We start from the raw sequence: 18,712 nt of genomic DNA, 5'->3' as shown, positions 1-18,712 counted from the left end.
TAAATTTGGCACACTTCTAGTCATGTCCATAAAACTTTTGGTAAGTTGTATCAGTGAACAATATCGTTTGTCATCGTGAGTTACAGGTGCTTTCAAAGGGGGGTGGTTAGTACTTAACAACTGGAATGTTTCTAGTAAAACCAAAAGGCATAGCTGCAGAAAACACTCACAACCCAATGTTGATAGAGAAGTAAAAATATATACAATACAGTCACTTGTTCATAGTTTGGCACAATTTTTTGTTGTTGTGGGTAATAGTGCATAAACTACTGTACAACAGTATGACTTTTAAAACAGTCTTTCACAGAGAATACCAGATTAGGTTTGCTTTCAAATAATAAAATTCCCACAATTTCAAACTCTTCATTTCAGCACTTACATTTCAACAGACCACAAGGCAGATTTCGAAAAGGAACCGATGGGGGAAAAAAAAGAAAAAACAACCGGGAAAAAAAAAAATGGTAAGAAAAGAACCAAACATCAACCGTCTTTCTAGAAAAGGGAGTCTCTTCTTCAAATACAGGAAAACCCAAAAATGCTGTTTCTGCTTTAAGAAGAATGGAGTCTGATTCCCTGCAGGAAAAAATCAAACATTTGATGCCATCTTAGTTAGCTCGTCCGGAGTCACCACGACGGAGCGAACGCGCTAAAGGCGGGCGGGTAGAGAAGATGCAGCTTTAGATGATGCAGGTTAGGAGACACAACAGCAGAGGGGGCCAGAAAGCACTCAAAAATTGCCACACGTGAAGCTCAATTAGGAACGAGTTCTCATTTGCAAAGTAAAGAGCCTTTAGGTTTTGAGATCTTGGCTTTTGGATGCAGAACCTCTTTTTTTTTTTTTTGTGGTTTATTTTTTACAAAATGTTCCAAAAAAAAAAAAAAGTCTTTCCTTGTCAAAATCATTAAAAAGAGCGTGTAATCTTTTTTTTTTTTTTTAGTTTTTGTTTTTGTTTTTCCCCCAATAAATAAGTAATTAAAAACTGAAGAAGCCAAACAGCAGAAAAGAGTAGCCTTGTTAGTTTTTTTAACCCCAGCCAAGCCAGAAAATTGGTCATTCTTTTAGGTAGCTTGCAAGTCATAAGTATTTTCATGCATTTAAAAATAATAATTAAAAAAACCAAACAAACAAAAAAAGAAACCAACCCCAAAACCAAAACCAACCAAAACTGTAAAAGGGGAATGTCTTTTTTTTTTTTTTTTTTTCTCATGCAAACTTTTGCTTTCAGGAAGGAAAAACTGAGGAACAGCAGGCCTAGCAGGTGGGAGGGAGGTTAGGGGCATTCCAGCCAGTTTGGTGCAGCATTACCTCAGTTTCTCAAAAGCAGCTGTCACGGGTGGGTCCTTGTGGGGCTGTTCGCGGTCCGTCCGCTTGATTTTACAGTTCTCATCCCTCAGTGATTTCGAACTGGATTTATGACGGTAGAGTTTTTTATGGGTAGGTCCATTATTGCCTAAAGTGCTCAGGTTACTATAGTTTTTATCAAAAAAGGGAGCGTGAATGTCTGTGGTGAACCCGGTGGAGCAGTTGGGGCGACCGGGGTCGCAGGTCACAGCTTTGCTGTTTTTGCTTGAGCCCTTGTTGTTCGACTTGTGGTTCTTCGCCGCCCCCGGCGAGCCACCGTTCGCCTTCTTCTTCGACTCTTGGGATGTCCCTGCCAAAATTTTAAGAGTTTTCAGTTTCAGGCTGTTGGACTCCGGTGACCGGAATATGTCTGGAACGCTGTTGTGGCCGACGGGCCCCCACAAGGGCTCAATGGAGGCCATCATAAACCTCTGCACATCGGCCATTCCCGACGCGATGTTGGACAGGATGTTGGAGGGTTCCTCAAACTCCCTCTGGTCGTCGTCCAGGAGGCTGGTGGCATTGCCCAGGCTGGCTTCTGACCAGCCCGTGCCCCCCTCTTTTCCCAGTGCCCACTCTCCAGAGAGCCCGTTGTGCTTGCCCAGCTTCACCCCTGCCGGGCCGCAGTGCTGAGTGCCCTCGGCCACGCCCTTGGTGGCCGTGGCCACGGTGCCCAGCTGAGTGACCACCCTGCCACCAACAGCTGGAGCCTTCTCACCATTGACTCCTGCTGCATTTTTCCCTTTCCTAGTGGATTTGGGTGCCTGCCTGGAGTTTTTCCCTTGCGGCTTATCGGTTCCTTTGTTGGTTTTGGGTGATTTTTTCCGGGTGGCTTTCTGGGAAGAGCTTTGGTTTGTACCCACATTCTTGCTGGATGAACTTTTCCTCTTCGATTTTGACACTTTGCTATTGGTGCTAATTTGACCAGATGGCTCATTAAATGTTGACAAGCATGGACTCTTTTCGAGAAGGCTGACAGAATCTTCATCGTTGAACATATGGAACTGGAACTGGTGATTATTTAAAGCAAACCCATTATCTGCCTGATCCTCGGTCTGCAGGACCCCACAGTTCCACTTGACCTTCTCGGAACTGTTGAGGGAGGCCTGGGGGCTCTCCTGAAAGCCCTTCAGGGTGCCCAGAGGCTTGGCATCAGAGCCAGCTATCTGTGGGGACAGGTTGGGAGTGTCTGGAGGGGACATCTCCGAAAGCGACGACTGGCGGAACCTATCAGGCGTGAAGTTGGAAATGTCTAAAAGGTCCGTGGACTCCTTCAAAGGGGTGATTTCATCTATGCTCTGCTGGATCACTAGCTTGGGACTGCAGTGGGCCAAGAAATCATCATTAATATCATCCTCGCCGTCCTTTTCACAAGACTTTAAACTTAAAGAACTGTAATTGCTAGAACTAACTGACAATGAACCCACTGAATCAAAACTAATGAGCCTGCCATCATCCGTACTGAGTGTACCTCGTTGGAAATGAAAGCGCCCCTCTCCATTATTGAAATGACATGACTGATAAGAATCATCAGACTGCACTTGTTGGCTATCCGGCATGTAATTTTTTTGGTATAGCAATTTGCCGCTATTCAGATTGACTTGAGTGTATCCAGAGGCGGGGAGGCCGTCCGTGCCCGGCGCGAACTCGCTCGGCATTCCGGCCGCCTCCGGCACGTCCCCGGGGAAGTCCTGGCGCTCGCTGCCCTTGCTGGCCGGCCACATGCTGCCGAAGCCGCCCTGCTCCATCTCCAAGTGGCCGGGCGACTGCTGCAGCTCCGACTCGGAGGGCGGGGAGAGCACGCAGCTCTGCGCCGGCTGCAGGGACGGGAAGGGCTTTTCCGGCGGGACGATGCTGGGGAGCGGGTGCTGCTGCTGCTGCTGCTGCTGCTGCTGCTGCTCGGAGGGGTGCTGGGCGAAGTACGGGATACCCGTGTTGCTCGACAGATCCGAAGCATCTAACAACGTCTGCAGATACCCTCCGGGGATCAGGGGTACATTGGTGGTGATATTAGCAGATGGCAGAGGCTTGTCTGAAGAGGAGGTGGATGGTAGGAAAGGAGAATTTTTAGCAACCTTATCCTCGTGGCACTCTGGGAGATGGGAGTTGTCTGAAGCACAGGGACTGTTTTCGTCCTTCAGACGCGCTGCGGAGTCCTGGTTTTCCAGTGCTGGGGAGTCCTCTGCCGTACTGGTGGCAGCTTTAATCTTCTTGCACTTCAACCTGGCCTCACTTTTGAATTTGATTCTGCGGAGCACTTTCCGCTCCGTCCCCTTGTGCTCCCGCTCCTGCGGTTTGCATTTCACGGCGATGCCCGCGATGTCGTGGACGTGCAATCCGTTGGCACAGCTGGGGGTGGCAATGGCTAATGCCGGCAGCCCTTTCAGGCCCACATCCTCCTTACTGCTGCAAGGCTGCTTGTGATCAGAGGAGCAAGAGCCCAGCTTGTTCACTGATTGCTCGATGGCTTTAATTCTTTGAATCCGGTGCCTGTTTGCTAGCTTGCATTTTCGCTTCCGTGGGTGAGGGAGGAACGAAGCATCTGAGCCGTTAAGATAGAAATTCTGCTTGTGGTAGAGAGACGATCTGAGCAAATCCAGCCGGCTCTGCTGCCTCTCCTGCCAGAAGCCCTTCAGTGGGGCCAGCTTCTTGTATTTGCTGAGCAGCTCCTCGTTCAGAGTAACAGTTGTCTCGTTGGCATCCACTTTGCTGAGCTTCACCAGCATATGCTTCTCCCCTTTAAACCTGTTAATGATGATGTACTTGATGATCACGGGGGGCTCCTTGCGAGAGACTTTTCGCCGTTTCTTGGGGCACCACTCGTCGTCGTCCTCCTCCTTGGGCCCGTCCGGGAGCCACTCCTTCTTGTCCAGGATCTTCTCGTTCTCGATGGAGTCCACATCGTACAGGTAGTCGTCGCTGTATCGCACTTTCCTCTTGGCCCGCAGCCCGTAGTTCTGCTGGATGAAGGAGCCGGAGTGGTCCCGGGCCAGGTACCGGCTGCAGTCCTTGATGTCCCGCAGCACGTCGTAGGAGGACTCCGTGCAGGTGCTGTCGTCGCTGAACTCCCCAGAGTCCTCTGTGGAATTCACCGAGTCCAAGAAGTGGCTCCTCTTGGAGCCCACGTACTGCACCATCTCTGTGCTGTTGCAAGATTTATTTAAGGCAGCTTTCTCCTCCTCCTCGCCGTCCTCTTCCTCACCGTCCTCCTCCTCCTCCCCCCAGATGATGCCTTCCTCGGATTTGAATTGAGAAGGGTCGGTGGCACCGCTGGGCCCCCTTTTCAGGGTGCTCCTGCTGTCCCTTTTGGTGCAGTTGCTGAACACGCTGGGGAAGAAGTTGAACTGGGCGTCCTCTTGTAGCGTGGTGGTCTTCTCCCGCACATTGTCCTGGAAAGATTCGTATCTAATCTTTAGGGAGCAGACATCACTTCCCAAGGTGGAATCGTCATCATCGAACATGTAATTGTCCACGTCTTCCTCAGAAAACAGATTTACAGAAAGCTCATTTTTGGAGCAGAGGTCAAGCAGCTCAATTTTACTTTCACTAATGAAAGATTCAAAATAGCCCCATTCCTGGTTGGGATTTGTTAGTAAAGGTTCCTCACCATTGCATTTGTCTAATAGTAATCCCTCGTAATAATTTTTCTGAGTGGGGTCCTCTGAATCACTGTCAGATTTCTCTGCATCTCTTTTGTCCGCTGCCCTCGATTTATGCATAGGGAAGCTTAAAAGCTGGTCTGAAAGCAGTTGATCCCCATATCTCATGGTTTCTCCTGTGCTCATGCAGTGAATCCCTATATCAGAGACCGAACAGGTGTCATAATCCCTATTTATATCCCCCACTTTCAAGCTTATTCCCGGCTCCGCATCGATGCCGTCCTTGGATTCAATGAAGCAGCCCAGGCAGGTCCGGCTCGGCTGCATCAGGCAGTCTCCCGTCAGCGCCGACATCCCCCCGGGCTCCATCATGCTGAAAGGAGCCTTCTCGCAGTCGCCCGGCAGCGACCACGAGCTCATGCCCTTGGTCACGCAGGACGTCAGGGAGATGGCGTGGGCCGAGGAGTCGTCCGAGGCGTGCTCGGGGACATCGGTGAGGCGCAGGGGTGACGGGGGGCTCAGCAGGCACGGCTTCTTGGCCGTGGGGACGCGGTGGCACGCGGGGCCCTCCCTGGGAGCCGCGCTCAGCGCCGGGAACGGCGCCACTGCCTCGGCCGCGCTGCAGGGCCTCTCATCGGCGTCCAGGGCGTGCGACTCTGCGGGATGGAGCAGAGGGAGAGAAACACACAGGGGTTACCAACTATCCCCTATTCAGCCACAACCAAACTGCCCTTGGAGGTAGAAAAGGAGAGAGGGTTACAAAGGTTACCACCCTTAAAGGTTTCAGGCTCGCCACCCCGCTCCCCTTCTCCCAGTGACTTTTCCCAAGTGCTCCTTTGGGAAGCCCTTCCCAGCAATCCTGGATCCAGTGAACGTGGTGGTGTGTGTGGAAGGCAGAGGTAAACAGGCTGCTCCCTGCAGCCAGCTGGAAGAGGTACAAGAGTACATTTAAAACACGCGACGCATCCGCTCTTCCCCCCCTCATATCCATACGGTTACCTGGAAACTGCCTCTCAAACCTCACAATGTTATTAAAAAAACAAAACAAGCCTAATAAAAATGTTCTCATTAACATTGAAAAAATTAACAGGAAAGTGAGATTCTTAAAGAAACAATGCACCCCCCCTGCGGGGTCTGAGCTTGCACACACCTGAGCTGCTTTACTGCTCCGGAGTCAGGGAGTGATGGCTGATTTAAAAAACCCAGCGGTCTTTTTGTCACTGTCCACGCCAAGGGAAGGCAGAAGATAACACAGGGTTTAAAGCAATTATTGTTAGAATTATTGTGGGGTTTGCCATTCTTCCCTAATCGCTAAAAATGCCTTTTTAGTCATGTAAGGATTTTTTTAACCTAAGGATTTTTTTAGTTTTACCTCGTTGCGCTTCTTTTATGGCAGAATAAAGTTATGAATGTACTTTTATCTGACTCTTGGCTCAACGGACAGTATGACCCTTGAAATTTAAATACGATGTCTTTTCATCCATGAACACGCTCTGATATCTCTGTATTAAAAAAAAAATATATTCCAATGAGTGCATTCATCTCAGCCAGAGAGCTCTGCCGACTCTGAGCCCGCTGCTTTTGTCATGGCTCAGGTCTCTCCTTTTTGGTGGCTCTGCTGAAGGCAGAGGGGTGAGAGCCAAAGCTTTCCAAGGAGGGACAAGTGCTTTAAAACACAACTGGAGCACCAGGACTTGGCATTAAATGGAGCATGCAAAGGGATTTATTTGGCTGCTGCGACCTTCCACTAGTGCTCTTATTCCAAACTGAGAGGAAAGTGAATCTCCTGCATCCTTGGCAGCCTGGGGAGGGGAGGTTGGTGCTGGCACAGGTACCACCAGCACAAAGGAAAACCCCCAGGTGGGGAGGATGGAAGGGAACAGGATGCCATGGAAGGAGGGGGGTGCCTGCCCCACTCCTTGCAGGAGGAGATCAAAACCCCCCTCATTTCACTCCAGTAAGTTTTGTGCTACAGGGGCCTTAGGGATGGAGCCATCAGTGAAGCCTGAACAAAGCACAAACTGCAGCTGGAGCCTCACAGCGCTCCCAGGACTTTAAACCTTTTCCCAAAGCCTCCCTAACTCCAGCCAGAAGTGCAGTGCAATGCTTGTCATCATCTTCAACACATATGACTTGGGAAAGGCCAGACTGGCTTGCTTGAAAATGGTTAAAAAAAGGAAATAAATAAAAAAGCTGATTTTTGAGTCCCTCCCACCAGTCTTCAGATCAAAAATGCAGAGGTGGTATCTTTTTCCTTAAGCACCAAAACAAATTAACCAGTGCAGTTCCACTTCAGAAGTAAAATAAAATAAAAATCAGCTTGGAGCTGACAGGAAGCATGGAAAATTTGAGGATAAAAGAAGAATGTCTGTGAATGCTGTAAGACTCAAAGAAGGGGGAGGCAGAAAGCTGAAATTCAATCTCAAAAGCTGTGTTCAATAGGCAAAGCTGCTATTATATAAAATAAACCCTCTCTGGGTGTTTCTTTAGGTTTATACTTGTGTGAGTGAACCTAACTCTTGGAAAATACAAATGCCAAACCCTGATTTTCTGGGGCTCCCTATCAGCCTAAAATCAGGCCTGTGTTCAAGTGATGCTCCAAGGGAATACAGTTCACACAGAAAATGCAAAACCAAAACTTTTCCCAGTTTCCCTCAGCATCCACCCCACAGCACATGGGCAAGGGGAGGTGGCAGCTCCAGAGTTTGTGCTGGCTCCTGGCCTTGGATTCAGCAGCAACTCCCACACAGCAGTGTTCAAACTGAAAGTTTAAACTGACAGAGGGGAGGCTGGGATGGGATGTGGGGAAGGAGTTCTGAGCTCTGAAGGTGGGGAGGCCCTGGCACAGGGTGCCCAGAGATCCCTGCAAGTGTCCAAGGTTGGATGGAGCTTGGAGCAACCTGGAAGAGTGGAAAGTGTCCCTGCCCATGGCAGGGGGTGGCACTGGATGGGCTTTAAAGTCTCTTCTAACCTAAAGCAGTGTTATGTCTAATTAAAGCACTTTTAAAGCCCTGTTTAATTGAATTCCATGGAATTGGTGTGAGAATCTAAAAATCCCCTCCTTGCTGACCAGGGCAGCACTGACTTTGTTGTCCCCTGGCTCAGACAAAGGGACCGTGGCTATAAAATCCCTTTGCAGCTCCAGCAGCTGCAGCTTCCCCCTGGGTAGCCAGGAAGGGGATGGGCTGACAGGGACAGAACCTCCCAAATTACATCCCAGGGGCAAACAAGGGTGAGCATGTGCATCACCTGCCACCAGCACCAGCTGTGGGCTCCTCATGGGCACCCACGTGGCTGGAGCTGCTCCAAGGTTTTGGCAAAGAACATTTGTCTCTACCAACTTGTACAGAGCTGACAGAAAGATCTGAACATATGTCAGAGGACCAAGTCCTTGACATCTAACAGGATCAAATTTATATATAAATAAAATATATCTATCTCTCTATCTCAAGATTTATGGGCCAATACAAAATGTAAAAAGCCATGAAATTAAACATAAAATACATTGAAGAATGAAAGCATCAGGCTCTGCTTCCCCTCTGCATTTACTGTGGCCAGAGATTACAGTCCAAATGACCTCAGAAAATGCTTGGAAGCTTATTTATTTCAATCAGGGTTTCAGACAGCTGAGCACTGTTACTCCTAATTAGTTATTCTGAGAGCAAATATAGAATCAATGAAATAGATACAAAGTTGGGCATTCTGGGAGGCTGCTGCAAGGGGCTGATCCCTCCCCACCTGGCTGCTGGCTCCCAGGAACACTGTGCAGAAAAGGGACAACAGGACAGGGAATCCCATGTGCTGGGTGATGGGACACAGGCAGGAACGAGCTCACAAATCCAACCTTCCCTTCCCACTCATTCCAGTTCCTTTCTCCCACCCAATCTCTAATTTCTCCCCAGTTTGTAGGTACTAAGTATCCTTCAGCTAAATCTTACAAATATTGGCTAATGGGATTGTAATGCCAAGAGAGGGGAAAATTCCCAACAGATAGAGGGGCTACAAAGTCCTGGATGACTTTTTCCTCCAAGAAACCAAATTAAAAACTCTAATTCAAACTGCATGTGCACATAAACATTTCCAGCCATGCACAGGTAAGAGCAGTTCTTGTTAAGGCCTAAAAAGGTGTAGATTTATGGCTGGAATGATTCCTGGGCAGAAAACACCCATTTACTCCCCTGCTCCACATTGCAGAGATACCCACAAACTGCTGATATTAAATGCACAAAAGGAATTAGGAAAATAAGTTGGCTTCCAAGTTGTCGCTGCTCCCTCATGTACCATAATTAAGTTCCTTACCATTTTCTTTCACCCCATTAATCAGGATAGTTTCTTGGTCTTCTGAGGCACAATCCTGCTCTTGTTGGTCATCCATCAATTTAACCTCTTTCTGTTCACTCCATGCCCCAGTGCATCTGGCCAACCTGCACATTTCCAGAAACACAAGCACAGTCAGTGCAATCCCCAGGATCAGCTCAAGGAACCGTGAATAAAAAATAACAACAATAAAACACCCCCACACAGCCTCACACGCTGCCTGCAGCCTCCTTAAGAGGACAAATCCAATTTATTTAGGCTCTCAGCTTGTCACTTTTCCACTCCAAAAGCCAAGTCCCATGTATTTTCAGCAAGGTGAAAATGTTGTGTTATCAGCATTTCCTTCCCCCAGGTCCTGCTCTGGGAGGGGGAGAGGTGCTCAGCACCTCTGCAGGACCCTCCACATCACCCAAAATTGCTGTGCAAAGGCACATTAGTCATGTCCAGCCAGGAAAGGTCATCCATCTCCAGAAGGATCAGTGCAGAGATGAAGGAGAGGACTCACCCCAGTTCAACAGCAACTCTATGATGGAGCTGCAAAAACCACAGATGTGGAGTGACAGCTGCTCACCCTCACTGTCAGCCCTTCCAAGCACTGGCAGGCATGGGAAACTTCCCCAAAAAGCATTTTGTGGTGGAACAGAACCTCCAGTGCCACAGTTCACCACGGGAGCTCCATCCCTGGAAGCCCAGACCCCCATGGCTGCCCCCAGTGGGAGCAGCTCCAGCTCCAGGGAGTGCTGAGCACTCCAGGCTTGGTGGGGCTTCAGCAGAGCAAGGAGCCTGAGGTGAGGATCCAGCCCAGATCTCCCCATTCCCCCTCCGAGGGCCCCCCACCCTTCAAAGCCACCACCTGCCTATGGAGTGATGTGGCTGGAACCTGGGCAGGGCTGGCACTGGAGAACCCTCATCAGGGATGCTGACTGACAGAATTTCACCTCTTTGACTGCAAATCCAAATCAAAATCTATTTTATGCTCTTCTGGCGACTCAAACTCAATTTTTTCTCTCTCACAGAGCAGGTACTAGATTGCAGCATTGGTTTAGGTGTTTTTCTGGGTTTGGGTTTTTTTTTTTGTTTGGCTTTTTACTTTTCACATCAACATTTGTCAGTGTCTGCCGTTCCCACAGCACTCATTGCCCTGGGGTTCAGCAGCCAAACTTCATTCATATTCAGATTTGCAGTGGAGTCCTCTTAATTAACGTGAAATCTTTACAACCGCCTTAGTAAGTGAAACCTTCACCCAACTTCAAGATGTTGTGACACCGAGAGGAAGATAAGAATAACAAGCATCAGTAACTCCATTCCTTTGCATATTTAGAGGAATATTTAACTAACCCCGAGAGTTTTCCTTTGATGCAAATCCCCATCTCAGAGCTCTCCAGCACCAGCCTGTTTGCTGGGGTGAGACCCCTGTGCTGCCAGCACCCTCCCCACAGCCTGAGCTCCCTCTGTGCCCTCTCATTGCTGACATGCTGCAGCAGGAGAGGCTCCAAAAGCCAGGCCAGAGATCAGAGTTATTTTTCCATGAAGGGGATTAATGTCTGAGTGTGGAAGGTGCTCTGCATCTGCCACTGACAGGCTGCAGCTTCGTGTCTCCTTGATAATATCTCCTGCCTGTTAAATGTGCCTTAATTAGGAGAAGTATTAATAAATTAAGTTTTTTAGAATATCTATTAATGAAAATATTAATAAAATATTGTCAGCCTCGGGAGAACCAGAGGGGTCTCAGGGGACCATAGAACCACCACTGGCTGCTGGGGAGGGGGCTGAGGTGTCACAGAGTGGTTTGGGTGGGAAGGGACATTAAAGCCCATCCAGTGCCACCCCCTGCCATGGCAGGGACACCTGCCACTGCCCCAGGCTGCTCCAAGCCCTGTCCATGAGGGAGGAGTCCCTCTTTCCTTGATTCTGATGGATACTCAAGGGCCAGCCCTCATGGAGAGAGCAGGAACAGATGGGGGAGAGCAATGAGCACCCAGGCACCAAGGGAGAGTTCACAGACCCTTAATATCATAGTTTATGATTTCTGGGGATGTGTGTGCACAAGGGGGAGGGAACACACCAGGGATGTTCCTGGTGGAAGAGATCCAAAGGCTGGAGAAGACAATGAGGACAATGAAATGCAGCAACAAAGGGGATGTGCTTGGGGAGAAGCCTTTTCCTCAACTGCAGTGACCCAGAGAGCAGAGCTGAGCTCCAGAAAAAGCAGCTGGGAAGAACTGAGGAGGGTCCAGGTGGGCCACCTGCCCACAGGGTCAGACAGAGTGAGCTACAGATGGGACAGACAGCCCCAGTTTGCTGAGACCTGCTGAACAAGGGGACCTTTGGGACCAGTGTGAGACCCCAAAAGGGACGGGGAGAACCGGCAGCAACTGGGAAAGAGAAGCTGACAAAGGAGCTGGATGTGATGCAGAGCAGGAAGGAACAGAAGGCTGGGGATAACAAAGAGGAGAAGAACAGCTGGTCCCAGGCAAGAAAAACGAAAGCAGGAGAGGTCTGGGGGATAAGGGCAGAGAATACACTGGGTAGCAGGAGAGCACAGAACACAAGACTGAGGTACAAAAAGGAGAGAATACAAATTTCAGATGGTGGCAGGCACTGAAGAGAGGCACTGCTGGGGTCAGGATATTATGGAGAGCTGGCAGGAAGAAACTCAGGCACCAGCTCCAAGTTTGTGAACTTGACTGGAGCCAGAGTGGATGGAGGAAGAGGATGGTGGGTGGAAGGGACGTGGGGTCAGATGAGCTGCAGCCTCTGGAGGAGGAGGGCAGGAGCACAGAGGGGCTGCCTGTGCTTCAAGGACAGGCACAGCATGCTCAGGCACAGGGAAGAATTCAGAAGCATTTTTGCTGATTGTACCATGGACTTCAGGGCATTGGGCTGCTAAGATCACAGCTGGCAGCACAGAGTCATTGGCCAGCAAGGAGATGGAGGGGAAGGAGCAGCAGGAAGCAAGCAGTGGAGCTGAACAATAATCCAACTCATTTTAAGCACAAGATGGACAAATTAATGGACAGAAGGGCAGGGTGCAGAGCTGTGGCAGCAACACCCAGGGCTCATTGACCTGGAGAAATCCCTTTCAGCCCTATTGCCCAGGTCAGGTGAAAGTCTGCAAGTGCCTCTAAAAACCCTCAGCATCACAGCTGAGGAAATGCCACATTCCTCACAATTCCTGTCAATTTTCCTATTTCTGGTGCTAACAGGGCCATACAAAACCATGTTAGTGATCAGCCTACGTGCACACAGACAGCACCACAATGGAGCCTCTGCCACAAACCTCCTGCTGCCTTCCAGCAGGTCCTTCATCCAGGGGGCCAAGAAACCCGAAAGATTTTGCTTTTGTTCTCTTTTAAAAAACCTCCTGAGACACTCAAGAGGTGTTAAGGGTGTTGGTGCTGCTGGAGTGGAGGCAAACATGGCTGGAAAATGCTGTCCCAGCTGAGGCTGCACCAGCACAGAGCAAGGTCCTGGTGGAATGTCCCTTCTCCAGTTCCTTGGAGTAAAACCAGATTATTTCCTGTTCTAGAAATTCCCAGAACTGCAGAATCCCAGAATGATCAGGGCTGGAAGGAACCCTTGAACAGAGAAGGAAACACCCAAATTGCAAAGCTACAAATCCTGGACCCATTCCCTCACTCACCTCCAGTCACATAAATGATGGAGCTGCTGCTCACTTCAGCCCATCCAAACTTTAGGATTTAAGCATGTTCATGCTAACACTGATTTTACAAAGACAAAAGGGGAAATTCCATCCTTTTAAACAACCAAAAAATTGTGTCTGCTCAATGGCTGCCCTCTACAAAGAGAGCAACAAGTTGCTTTGCTTCTTTGTCAGCCAGGAAATGCCCATTTTCTGCTGCAGCTTTTCTGAGTGGACGTTTACAAAGCACACAGGCCCATCACTGCTCTCTGCCAGAGGTGCCATGGGGTCACATCCCCTTCAGCCTCTCCAGCTCCACAGATGCCCAGGTGCCAGCCCAAGGAGGAATTGTGCCAAGGGACCTGCTGGAGAGGGCTCCTGCCCCTGCAGACTCTGCCTTGGGCAGCAGCAGTGATTTGGCATTTCCCAGCAGAACCAGGGATGGTCACAGGGATGCCCTGGATGCACTTAGAGGGGATAAAACAAATGAGTTGGTCATGATTGCCACAGAATCCAGTGCCTGGCCACTTAAATCTATGTATCTACATCTCAATATCATCTATAAATACAAGGATTTGTCCAGTGCTGCTTGAACATCACCTCATTCATATTTCCTGGGTGTCACCATTACACCACAGAGCTCAAAACTCTGCCCAGGCACAGGAAGGAAAATAAATCTACCAGGAAAAAATAAGGAACAGCCCATGAGCCCATGACTGGAAGCTCAGCTGCACACTGGGAATTCTGTGAGGTGGACAAGGTCCTGAGCTGTGGTGGCTGCTCTGGAGTTAAAGCTGCAAGAGTGTTTCCCCTTCAAGCTGAATAGACAAAAAGCCACTCACACCCAGACAAAACCCAACGTGCCAGCTCCTATTTACACACAGCTTCCACATCCTGAGTGTTGTAGCTCATGAGGGAGATGGAGAGGGAGTATCCAAAGTGAAGGAGAATCTTTTTATGGAGAAGTGGGGGAAGAAAGCAAAGAAGAAGAAGAAGCTGCACCTTTTTTTCCTGCAGAATTGTGAATAAGTGCAGGTGTTCTATATATGCAGTTGTATCTTTCAAAAAAAGAGCTTTAGAGAAATTAATTACATGTCAGAGCCTCTGACAGGTCTTTTAAGAATTGTGATACTTTTGAATGAAAACATTATATACTTAAAAAGAAATACCATGTAAATGTCTCTGAGATATTTACAGTCAGAGGAGTAATAGTAGGAGAGGATTCAGCTCTCCCTGTGCATGGGGGATGCTGAGCACACCCTGCTCCTCCCAGCCACGTCTCCTGCCCCTGCAGGACCTCAGCAGCTGCTGCAGAAGCTCAGAGCAGAGCCAGGAACTGCCTGGGAACAGACCCCAGGCTCTCCCCAAAACGCTGAGCCACCTGTCTGTCTGTCTGTCTGTCTGTCCCCCCCATCCCTGAGCACCCAGCTCCTCTCAGCAGCAAGGACATCACAAGAGCCAGGGGTTTCTGCTTGGTTGGTTTTTTCTTGGGTTCTTTCCCCCCTTTTTTTTTCCTCTTTAGTCCCACAGCAGGACACAGACCAGAAGTTCCCATGGAGAAATTGTGGTGAGGCAGCAGCAGAAGCCACAGCAATGGAAGGCTGGTGCTTCACTGCCCTGAAGGATGCTGTTTTCCACCAGATCCTGAAATCCCCTGATCCTTTTTATTCCAGGGATGCCATCTGATCCTTGTTTTTTCACTATAATTCCATAACTGGGGGATGCCAGTTATGCCATTTGATCCTTGTTTTTTCACTATAATTCCATAACAAGTACTCAAAATTTTCACTTGCCACCAAACGAGGGTGCATTTTAATGCTAACAGCACCTCTCTGAATAAAGCTCTGTTTCCATGAATCTACATTTCTACCTAGGCCAAGGGTCTCTGATTTTTGCTGAAAAAAGGAAAAAAAAAATGCAGAGTACCTGAGGTTTCCAGATCTGGCAGGGTCAGAAAGGTGAAGTTCCTAAGGAGAGGCACAGTGTGGAACCATCTCCCTCTCTCTGCCCAGCATCAAGTGCTGCTCCAGTCCACCAAAGGGATGTTGGACTTGAGGGTTCTGCTTTCAAAGCTCTTTTCCCAGAAAAATCTCACAAGGAAATTGCATCTCCCAGCAGCTCCCCGGGCTTTTCCTATCAATGATGGTGAGGACACAGGAGAAAAGCCCAAGTGAAGGAGAAATAGGAAACAAAGAAGGGTTTTGTGGGTCAATCCCAGCAGTGAGACATCTAAAACCCTACAAGAAGGTAAGGCCTGACAGAGCCAGTGTTAGCTGAGAATAGGTTCAGGTACAAATACAGATAAAAGCCTCCAATTAGGAATAAATCTGGAGGGGGGGGGGATAAAGTTGATTAAAGAAAAAGGAGGTTGCAAAGAAGATGGAGAACACAAAAACCATTAAAATAGGAAACAATTTCAGAACTGTTGTGTTCCCAGAAGGTGCAAAGGATGGATGAGTTGTTAATATTCATAGCAAGCCTCCACTTTTCCTCAGCTGAAAGCAGATGCAACAATTACTGCAGAGCCCAAGCCCCAACTCCAGCAGACCCCCAGATATGATATTAAGAACAGGCTATTTAAAGCCAGCTCTCAAATAAATGACAGTTTCTGACCTTACTCTGGGAGGACATAAGGTGTGAGTGTTTCAAGACCTGTCACAAACAACTTAAAGGCAAAAGGAAGGAAGTGAACAAAATTACAGCCTTCCTGACAAAGCACACGTTAAATACCAAAGGAGCTTTCTCTGCAAATGTATTCTCAGCCATCAAGAGCAGCAGTGTATCACAAAGGGAAAAAGGTGGCAATTAAAATCCTGGAGGAGCTGAAACGCATGAGGGAACGTCTGAAATGTGGAGGGCTTCAGCATAATACTGTCCTGGGTTAGGGAAGGCAGAGCTGCCAAAGCCCAGGGAGGAGAGCTCCAAAATGCAAAGCAAGAAAGGGAAGAGTCAGGGGAGAATCACTGGAGAGCAGGGGAAGCTCGTGGGGAAATGGAGAACAGGAGATGGAGATGGAAGGGAAAAGGATGGCCCAGGGCCACAAACAAAGGCTGTGGCCCCAGATGAGCACAGCTCCACTCCACATCCCCACAGAGTCACCAAGAACCTGAGGAAACCTTGATGATTCAAGGGAGGAAGAATTAAACATCCCTTTTTACCAAATGTGGGATGAATTGGCACATGGGGCAGGATAAATATTTCTGTGGGAATAATGAGGGTGAGGAAACGCAGGAGCCCAGGAGGACCTCATGAGGGTTTCAATGAGTGCACCCCATTCTGAGGACAAGAAGCATAAAGAGAATTCCTGCCTAGAGCAAGGGAGGATGATTAAGAAGAGTTGCTGGGGTTTTTTTTGGTCATCCTCTCATATTTTATAGAAGTGGAAGGAAATGAAGCAATAATTAGTGTCAGCAGCTGCATAGTTTTGAAAAGCACTGGCAAGTGAGGGGGAGATTTTCATCTCCTGAAAATGAGTAAGAACACAAACTTTGGTTTAGCTGTGATGGCCAGAAGTAAAAACATTTCTAATTAATAGAATCACAGAATGGTTTGGACTGGAAAGGACCTTAAAAGGCCCGTTCCACCCCCTGCCATGGCAGGGACACCTCCCAATGTCCCAGGAGCTCCCAGCCCCAATGTCCAGCCTGGCCTTGGGCACTGCCAGGGATCCAGGGGCAGCCCCAGCTGCTCTGGGCACCCTCACAGTAAAGAATTTCCTCTTCATTCCTAATCTAAATCTCCCCTCTGGCAGTTTAATCTCTCTTTGTCCTGTCTGGAAAGCCTCTCTCCATCTTTTTTCAAAGCTCCCTTTAAGTAGCAGAGATGCCCAAAGACAGCCCATGATGTTGCTTTTTGCCTTTCCTCCTTAAAAGCAACTGTATTCCAAACATGTCGTTTTCATTCCATCTCTGCATATGAAGTTAAATAAAATCAGAAATGTTAAGGGCCTGGATTTCTGAGAAAATTAGAGTGGAATGATTGAAAACTCTAACTCTCATAAATCTGCAAAGGTTGAAAATTCAGCAGGATCGTGGGGTATTAACCTCACAAAAACACGAGGACTCTCCAGAGCTAATTATGCATCACTCTGCTCTAAAATAATAAAAACCAATAAAGAATAGTTTGGGATGGAGATTTCTTGAGTTCATTTAAATGAAGCAGAGTTGCTTCATTTAAATGAATTTTAAATGAACTTATTACCCAGATTCCCTTTCTGCTGCTGTATTTATGGATCCATTGACAAAGCAGTGTCTGAAAAGCTTAACAAACTCTTCCTGTGAACCTCATCAGGAAACAGGAGAGGCCAAGGTCAAGTGCATTAAGATTACAGAAGCTGATGAAGAAAGGGGATGTTTCAGAGTCCCTCACACACTGGGTTTTATGAAATAACTCAGCTGAAGAAGGGTGTGTAAAATTTTGTTTAGAGATAGGGATTAGCATAGAGCCAAAACAGCACAAAGAGTTGGATTTCACAGGGACATGCTGAAGAAAAGTCTCAGTCCTAAATTTTGCCATTGCCTCTTTCCCTATGAGAAATATTCTCTTATTTTCCCTGTTAAAAAAAGAACACCAGGTTTAAAAAAAGAAGGAGGAAAAGAGGAAATTTTTTTTCTGTATGAATTTGTAATATATTAAAGTTTGGGCTAAGGAGGGTAATTAGGCTGGTGCCGGAGGAGGATGTGAAAGCTCATCAGGATATTTGCAGTAACCCTAGTGGGGTAAACATTTCTCTTTTCTAATATCTTCAAATTAGAAATTTTATAGGAGAAAGTGAAATTTTAACAAATCTCGTTTGTCTCTTATTAGCAATTAGCCAGTGTGGACTCCAGATAAAAAGTGTTAATTTCTAAAGTACACATAATTTTCATAAAAGCACAGATAGGAAACCAAACAGCAGAGTGCTTGGCTTAGGCACAGGAAGGAATTAAGATGGAGCAAGGGAGGAAGGGCTCATTCCTCCCATGTTTTACCCAAAGAACTGGTTCAGGGAGCTGCTGTGCCCTTACTGTGGGACATGGAATCCCAGGATTGTTTGGGCTGGAAGGGAACTCAAAGCTCATCCTGTTCCCATGAGCAGGGCCATGCCTTGTGCTACATCCCAGCCCATCAGCTTCAAGAAACTAAAGATTGCCAGAAAAGAGGCAACGGTGAGAAATCCCCCAAAAAAGGGTGATGTTCCACAGGGATGTGGAAGACAAAATCCCCTCAGACATTATATCCAAGTTTCTAGCCAGATCCTTTGAATATTCCTGAACAACTCCCAAGTTTCATAAGGATTTTTCCTTTCTATGTACATATAAATGATTGCACTGATAGCAGATGGGCCCTTCCATACGATTTCCTTTTTAAAACTTCCAGCTTCATGCAGTTCCTGCATGTTCCTTGTGCTTGGAAAGGAATGCCTGTGCTTTCAGCTACAGAGCACAAAGCTGGGGTTATTTCTGCTCATTTGGTTTTAAAACCTTTAATTACACAAGCAGGTAGCAACTCTCAAATACATCATCATCATCATCATCATTTTGCCTGAGACCACCTCAATGCAGTGGCTCTGCCTGGCAAGGTGAGCTTAAAAGTGAGCCACACTTAGGGAAACATGCAGCACCTACTGCCTTGGGTTTATTTTCCTGAGTAGTTTCCTGCAGCTGACACAGCTGGACCACAGATTTTCCAGGTAAAACAGCTTCCCAGTCTCATCCTGTGATGTGCATCCCAAGGAGTGAATGCCTCTGACTATAAAGGGAATCAGGGGAGGTAGGAAAAGGAAATGATCAAAACACTTATCACACCGAGAAAAGAACTTATTAGGCCCGA

General features: G+C 47.9%; 1 protein-coding gene across 4 annotated transcripts in view; it reads right to left on the bottom strand.

Annotated features, from left to right (window-relative positions):
- Window positions 1–823: 823 nt before the first annotated feature.
- Window positions 824–18,712, bottom strand: part of NEXMIF (neurite extension and migration factor) — a 171,990-nt gene continuing 154,101 nt past the window's right edge. For all 4 annotated transcript variants that reach the window (XM_071442737.1, XM_071442738.1, XM_071442736.1 and 1 more), the window contains 2 exons: window positions 9,241–9,365; window positions 824–5,597 (listed from right to left, as the gene is read on the bottom strand). In XM_071442737.1, coding sequence (XP_071298838.1) covers window positions 1,303–5,597; window positions 9,241–9,316 — 4,371 coding nt within the window. In that variant the 5' untranslated portion in view covers window positions 9,317–9,365 and the 3' untranslated portion in view covers window positions 824–1,302. The remainder of the gene's footprint in view (window positions 5,598–9,240; window positions 9,366–18,712) is intronic.

This window comes from Agelaius tricolor, unplaced genomic scaffold, assembly GCF_023055355.1.
Source record: "Agelaius tricolor isolate 1412-34295 unplaced genomic scaffold, bAgeTri1.0.p SCAF_17, whole genome shotgun sequence".
NCBI lineage: Eukaryota > Metazoa > Chordata > Aves > Passeriformes > Icteridae > Agelaius > Agelaius tricolor.
The sequence above is the reverse complement of the archived record's forward strand: the minus strand, read 5'-3'. Positions and strand labels throughout refer to the sequence as shown.